Source organism: Chaetura pelagica, unplaced genomic scaffold (assembly GCF_000747805.2).
Source record: "Chaetura pelagica isolate M959 unplaced genomic scaffold, ChaPel_1.0 scaffold170, whole genome shotgun sequence".
NCBI classification, from domain to species: Eukaryota; Metazoa; Chordata; class Aves; order Apodiformes; family Apodidae; genus Chaetura; species Chaetura pelagica.
The window spans coordinates 2,112,315-2,120,377 of record NW_009952048.1 but is presented as its reverse complement, the minus strand read 5'-3'; the positions used below and the strand labels follow the sequence as shown (position 1 = coordinate 2,120,377).

The window sequence follows — 8,063 nt, the reverse complement described above, 5'->3', positions numbered from 1 at the left end:
GCTCTTCCAGTGTTTCAGTGTTTTGTCTCTCTACTTCAGGTTTGTGGATTTCTGTCTCCATCTTTGTCTTCTCTTCTTTATCCAAAAAAAAGCTGCTTTCTTTTTTCATTTTGTCTTCTCTTTCCCACTCTGCAGGAAATGTTTAAAGATTATTTCAAATGTTTTAGTTTTAAAATACCTTTAAAATAATATTCTGAAAACAATGCAAGCAAAAGCCACTGACTTTTTAATATGGGTTTGAATGAACAGCATCACTGATTTTAATAGTTGTGACTTGCATAGGATTTTATTTTTCTTTTTCAGCATCACCGACTTCAAGATGGTTCCATGATGTTTGGCTTTTTGGTTGTTTTTTTTGTCAGTTTGTTTGTTTTTTTCCATAAAGGGAACCATTCCTGTGAAGCTCTCAGGCCATAAACATCTTTACACAAGGGTTCTGTGCATCACCATGTGAGCTCAATGACAGTTCCTCTGCAAATACCAAATGCCAGGTTTGCACAGTAATATAGGGACATCAAAGGTGCAAAACAGGAAAAATTTTATAGATAGAACCTGCAAATACTTAATGTGTACAAGAAAAAGGAAGCTTCCCAAATCTTTCTCTATTTGAAATATCTTTCTGTCAAGACAACAGATATGTGTTTGGCCAAAAGTTGAATACAACCACTTGGGCCCTTCAACACACTGCCATTGCCCTTTGAACTCTTTATTGACATTTCTGACATGTTTTCACAAAGTTCCATATTGTCTCTTGTACTTACGATCAAGCTTACAGAAATAACTGCAACAGTTCAGTGAATATATTTAATATATTCTTATTTTTCAATAGCATGTCATTATACCAAGTTAAGTAAGGAGCTACTTTTCTGTACGTAAGGTGAAGAAAATACCAGCTCATACTATAAGACAGGAAGGGAGGTCAGAGTCATCTTATTTAGAGACACAACATAGCAGATTCTTGGCTTGCTTAAGTTGTGCACTGAAGTCGGTGGAGGTATGAGATTTTGCAGTTTCCCTCTGAAAGAACCTACAGATGTTGAGAATTCTTCTGTGTCATCTAGAATGAGTATTTCTGTTCATTAACTATAATCAGTGAAAGAGTATTTCACCATGACAGCATGCAGTCCATCTAAAATACTTTAGAATATTAAGACTTATGAATGTAAGTCATTGAGATCTTGTGAAAACCAGATGAGTAAAAAAGCAGTCTTAAAATATAATTACAGAAACTGACATTCCTCAAATAGTCCTACCAAACGATTCAGATAACAAGTGAAAAGGGAAACTACAATTTCAAATTATAAAAGTGAAGTAGACAGGTACTGAAAAAACAGGCCATATTAAGGAGGGCAGATTTGTTCTACAATAGTAAAATTCTACTGCCTACCTCCATAACATCTAGCGAGTCAGAGATAACATCAGCATTTACCTGTTATGTCATTGTTTTGTAGAACAAAATCTCTCAGGCTTCAGTATTTGTTAGTGGCCAGCACGTTTTGCTGCTGCACACTTAATCACAGCTGAGTACAGGATACAGATGACTCTAAAGCCAGTATTTCTTTTTTATTCTTTTTGCATAATACAGCTGAAAATAATTTTCCACTGTAGTGATCTCTGCAAAATCATTTTGTTGTTCCCACAAGACACTAGCAGCCCTACTTCATTAGTATTCTATGGTGTATTTTGCAGCCTCCAGCTGCCCATATCCTTACCATCATGTAGTTTTTGAACTCTCTCCTCTACAGCCTGCATTTCATGAAAACGTTTCAGTTTCTCTTCCCTTTCCCTGCCTTGGTCTTGTCTTAGGAGGTCTCCTTCCTCTTTCCACTCTTTGTCTTGAGCTCCTTCTTCCTGAAATAAATTGACAGAACACCAAAAATTGATGAGGGAAAATAATCAGGAAAAGAAACAAACAATCAAAATAATATGAGCTTCTATGTCATTCTGAAATCACATTCTTACTGCTAAACATAAAAAGAGCAAGTGAACTAAACCAAGCCAGCTTTGACAACCCAGGAGTTTGGCTCCAAAATCTTACTGCCTTTAACATAGTTCTATGTACCTCAAGCAAAACTAACAATCAACTCTACTCTGTATTACACAATTCAGGAAAGCTGCAGCTCCAATCTCAAAGCAAAATTATCACTGTGTTGGGACAGTTTGTTTGAGAAGTCAAAGTTGTCATTTTCAAAGACTTTAACAGAAGCCCAGACACCACCTTATTCTTTTAACAAGCAAGCACTTAGTTACCCTCTATTCCACAATCTCATCTTCTAACTCAAGTGAGTGGGTTGCAGATTCAGTTTCTCAGTGCCACTTAAAGTTATGGAGTACTAGGTAACAGTGAAAGAGAAAGGTTTAATCTTGGCTGAAAAATTCGGCTAGGGAGCATACATACACATTCAAAAGGAAAGAACCTGCAGAAAATACATTAGTGTCAGCAGTATAAATCATTAGCACAGAAGAGAAGTGACAATGAAGTGAAGAGAAAGCCAGAATAATCCAACATGTGGATGCAATCTTTGCTGCTTGTGCTAATTTTTGAGTGAAATAAGCTTCTAGATTAAAATACACATCTAAGAGAAATAAATGGTTACTAGTTAATAAGCAAAGAAAAGATAACTATTAGCCAAAACAACTTGAAGTATTTCCCCTCCACGTACAAGATTATCAGTATTATATTTAAAAATAACAAAACACCACAACAACTTCATAAAGAGATGGTGGCCAAATATTTCCTAGGATCATAGAATGATTTGGGTTGGAAGGGACTTTAAAGACCACCTAGTTCCAACCCCCCTGCATGGGCAGGGACATCTCCTACTAGACCAGGTTGCTCAAAGCTCCATCCATCCTGGCCTTGAACACCTTCCAGGGATGGAGCATCCCAACTTCTCTGAGCAACCTGTTCCAGTGCCTCACCACCCTCACACTAAAGAATTTCTTCCTAATGTCTAACCTAAATCCGCCCTCTTCCAGTTTTGATCCATTACCAACTGCCCTACTACTACACACGCTTGTAAAAAGCCAGCTTTCCTGTAGCCTCTTCAGGTACTGGAAGGTGGCTACAAGGTCTCCCTGGAGCCTTCTCTTCTCCAGAATGAACAACCCCAGCCTTCTCAGTCTGTCTTCATAGGAGAGATGCTCCAGCTCTCTGATCATCTTTGTGGGCCTTCTCTGGACTCACTCCAACAGCTCTATGTCCTTCCTGTGTTAGGGACTCCAGAACAGGACAGAGTACTTCAGGTGGGGTCTCACCAGAGTGAAGCAGAGGGGAAGAATCACCTCACTCGAGCTGCCAATCATGCTTCTTTTGATGCAGCCCAGGATACAGCTGGTGTGCTGGGTGGGTTGCAGTCATACTTTGCCAGCTCACGTTGAGCTTCTCATCAACCAAACACCCCAAGGTCCTTATCCTCAGGGCTGTTCTCAATCCATTCACTGCCAGCCTGCAATTGTGCTTGGGATTGCCCTGACACACGTGCAGGACCCTGCACTTGGCCTCGTTGAACTTCATGAGGTTGATACCAGCTCACTTCTCAAGCCTGTCAAGATCATAGAATCATAGAATCCTAGGGGTTGGAAGGGACCTCGAAAGATCATCTAGTCCAACCCCCCTGCCAGAGAAGGGTCACCTAGAGTACATCACACAGGAACTCATCCAGGTGGGTTTTGAATGTCTCCAGTGAGGGAGACTCCACAACCTCCCTGGGCAGCCTGTTCCAGTGCTCTGTCGCTCTCACAGTAAAACAATTTTTTCGGATATTCACCTTGAACCTCCTATGCTCCAATTTGCACCCATTACCCCTTGTCTTATCACTGGTCATCACTCTGAATGGCTTCCCTTCCCTCCAGTATGTTGACCACACCATACAGCTTGGTGTTGTTAGCAAACTTGCTGAGGATGCACTTAATTCCACTTTCCATGCCACCAACAAAGATGCTGAACAGCACTGGTCCCAGTAGGACCCTTGAGGAACACCACTCATCACTGGTCTCCATTTGGACATCAAGCCGTTGACGGCTACTCTTTAAGTGCGACCATCCAGCCAATTCCTTATCTACTGAGTGGTCCATCCATTGAATCCATGAATTTCCAATTCAGGGACCAGGATGTTGTACAGCACATTGTCAAATGTTTTGCACAAGTCCAGGTAGGTGATGTCAGTTACTCTTCCTTTGTTCACCAAGACTTGTGACACCATCATAAAAGGCCACAAAATTAGTCAGGCAGGCTTTGCCCTTGGTGAAGCCATGTTGGCTGTCACCAGTCACCATGTTTTCCATGTGCCTTAGCAGAGCCTTCAGGAAGACCTGCTCCATGACCTTGCCAGGCACAGCGGTGAGACTGACTAGCCTGTAGTACCCTCAATCTTCCTTTTCTTGCTTTTTGAAAATGGGGGTAATGTTTCCCCTTTTCCAGTCAGTGGGAACTTCACCAGACTGCCATGACCGCTCAAAATATGATGGAAAGCAGCTTTGCAACTTTAGCCACCAGTTCCCTCAGGAGCCACAGATGGATCCTGTCAGACCCCATGGAATTCTGCACATTCAGATTCTTTAGATGGTCTCAAACCTGCTCTTCTCCTACAGTGCGCATATCTTCATTCTCCCAGACCCTGTTTTTTTCTTCTGTGACTCAGGCGGTGTGGCCTGAGCCCTTGCTGGTGAAGACTGACGCAAAAAAGTCATTGAGCACCTCAGCCTTCACCATATCCCACATGACCAGGTCTCCTGTTTCCTTCTGGAGAGGGCCCACATTTTCCCCAATCTTCCTTTTATCACTCATGTACCTGTAGAAGGTTTTAAAATTTAAAATGCTTGACTTAGAGAACTGATGGACGCTCAGGCTTCCCAAATCTAATTTACATTACATAAAGCAACAGCCATACACAAACTAGAGAGGTTTGTAAGATGATATCCAGTTGGATTCCAGGAGCTGCCCTTGTACCAGCTGTGTTGCTCTGCAACTCACACACCCAAGTAGATGCTGGAAGAAGGCAGATGTTAAACTAAACTACATCCATACTTACAGAAAGAATTTTGGAAGAGAGAACATATGAATAAAACAGTCATGAAAAAGTATCAGTCCTATCAGGAAGCCAGTCAAGACCATCATCAGAGTATTATTTCTGACAAATAGTCCCAGCCTTATGGAATCAGAATTTGTACCAGAATCTGTAATTCTCATTTGTAACACCTTACATATCTCTTTGATTTTAGCCTGAGGTCATGGAAGTATTAGCAATACTTCTAATGGTACTATTTTATGAAAAACAAAGGGAAACGGAAAACCAAAAAAATCCAACCATATTCACAAAACTGGAAAAAGACAGAAGAAATACCAGCACTATGACAATAAGAGGAAGTGTTAGATTTATGCATTGTGAAATAAATCTGGAAAGTAAAAGAAACCACAATTAAGACCGGAGCAAAAAGAGAGAGAAGGCAGGCAGCCCTCTTACAACAGATTTCTCAAATAAGGACTCAAAATAAAGAAAAGGTGAGAAAACCAAAATGCAATCTTAAAAACTTCAATGAAATGACAGTGGTGGAAAAAGAAACCAATTGACTTAATGGTTATCAGTAAGACACAAAACATGATGAACTAAGTGTCACAAAAATGTCAACAAATATTTTATTTATATTTGTCTATTTACACATATTTTCTAAAAGAGAAGATCTGCATTAGGCATTCAGCCTGGTAGGTGAGTTATCCAACGCAAGTCTCAATTTTTAATGAAACTCACTATTTTAGAGAGAATCCCTTCTTTCTTGTTTGCTGTGTCACTACAGGCAAGTTCTGATTCTGGAAGAAATTCTATTGGTGAGAAGGACCCAGTGGTCTGTACACCTTTTGTCAGCTGCACTCCTTTTTTAATATTTTGGTTGTTGGCTGTAGAAAATACAAACAAAACAATGTTTTCACTTGAAAATTTCTCACTAGCATCTGTAAAAGCTAATTAAAAAAAAAAACATTGAAAACTTCTATTGAAAAAAACCCTCACCTTAATGCTACTTTTAAAGTCATTACAGTGTACAGCATATTTGTTAAAAAAACCCCACATATCTCACTTATCTTACTGCTTTTCACAGAAGGTACACAGAATTAAAATTCACTTATTTGCACCTTTGAAACACATACACTTATCTCTATGGAATGACATTTTTAAGAATCTGAACCTAAAATGGAATAATAGTAAAGTATCTCTAGGAAAATGAGCAGCACACAAAATGTTTGAAATGCTGGCATTAAATATTTAAAACACACCCATGAATTTTTTTGTTTTTTCTGACAAGCAGATTCTACTGATCCAGTGAAAAGAGGAAATACATACACATATTTATGTGGGTAGCATAAGGCTTGAGGCTGCCTTGTCACACCAGAAGAAATCACTGCACTCTGATACTTTTAGAATATTATGTTCTGGGAATATATACTCTTTGAGGGAGAACATAGTGCAGCACACCTGACAGACAGTAAATTTGAATGAGCAAAAAAATAAATAAAAAATATCACCAAAATATTCATAGTAGTGAAGTTACATATTTTCAAAGCCTGTAATTTACTGTCATGTAGACATTATCTATGATCTATCGGAGAATTTACTGAACAATCTTCCCCTCCTTTACCCAGGAACACGTGGTACTAAAGGAGTTAAGAAGGCTGTCTGATGAAGTTCTGGGTGTTGGTTCAGCTACAACTACAGAATAGTCAAGCAAACAAAGTGTCCTTCTTTGTAACCAGTGCTGTACTGAAAGCTGCACAATGAAGTAAACGTTCTTGAACAAGCAGAGGTAGGGTCAGACACAGAATGGCATGAATGATAAAAGGTAGCAGAGTGATTTAAGTGTCACTATTACATTTTCTGCCTTTATTGCTTTATGTAAGTTACCTCTTTTTCTTTGTACAAGATCTACATCCTTTCTTGGTGACAGCTTCAACATACGATTAGCATATATATTTTTTGCTTCAAGCTCTCTTTCTTTTTCCTGTGAGTAAAAAGTGTTTATAACACGAGTTACTGATGTTTCATTTACTAGTCGCTAGCAAAGACTGTAAATTAAATTAAAAATGCATGTTGTAAATAGAAACAGAGTAAGTAATAGTTACAATCAATGTTCTAAGAACAATCACATTCCTAACTTTTCTTATGCTGTAAGAAAGTAGGTAGAACTTTCCTCCCAAAAAGTCACCAGCAAAATATTCTGGGGTGAAAAAAAACAACCCACCAGTGAAAATAAAACTAAATGCCAATGTTTCCATAAGCTTGAATAAGATTCATAACATACATATAGATTGCACAACTGAATTTTCAATATTGTAAAGTGTTAAACTTTGCCATGCCAGCAGTGCTACTTGTCACAGGACATGCCAGTAGCACAGAGTAGAGGCCCAATACATCATAGAGCTTAAGACATATTCTTCTTTCAAGATACTTGTTGAATAAAATACAGAAATGAACAGTGAATTATCAGATATCATCTGATAATAAAAATATCAAGCTATGAAACTCTCCCCTAACAAATCAGGCTTCAAACACTTGAAGCATAAACGTTTTTGAGTTACTAAGGCTACTGCTACTTGCTTGATAGCTAGGAAGGTGGTATACTGTTGCATCCCCATTATCTAAGTATGTTTGAGACCTGGAGTTTCAAGGAAATTCTCCTAGGAACTAAGCTCTTTAGCTCAAGTTGTGTTTTGTTTTTTACTTTCCTAAAGATAAATTGTCTAGGTAGAACATAACAATATTTTCAGCCCTTGAATTTAGAATTTGGGCAATGACAGGGTGGTGGGATGCAAATAAACCTTTCCACAAATTTAAAAACACATGCAGATATCACAAATACATTAAGTTAATCTTTACACAAACCTACTGTAATGCAAGTACATTAGTAACATAAAGTACTGTATACACCCACACATTTATTTTTAAAAATCTAGCCTTCAAAACCTCGTTTCCAGTCAATCTTGTGGTTTAATAGCAATCCTTGGCTATGTACTTGATCTTGCTTTTCTTAACTAGTGCTAACAATAATGATTAACAGAGAGACATTCCTGC

The 8,063-nt window shown here is 38.6% G+C and overlaps 1 protein-coding gene across 1 annotated transcript in view; it reads right to left on the bottom strand.

Moving 5' to 3' along the window:
• LCA5 (Leber congenital amaurosis 5) overlaps positions 1-8,063 on the bottom strand; it is a 14,869-nt gene that overhangs the window by 1,360 nt on the left and 5,446 nt on the right. The window contains exons 4-7 of the mRNA XM_010003103.1: positions 6,897-6,993; positions 5,751-5,896; positions 1,713-1,851; positions 7-129 (exon numbers count right to left, since the gene is read on the bottom strand). Of these exons, the coding sequence (XP_010001405.1) occupies positions 7-129; positions 1,713-1,851; positions 5,751-5,896; positions 6,897-6,993 (505 nt within the window). The remainder of the gene's footprint in view (positions 1-6; positions 130-1,712; positions 1,852-5,750; positions 5,897-6,896; positions 6,994-8,063) is intronic.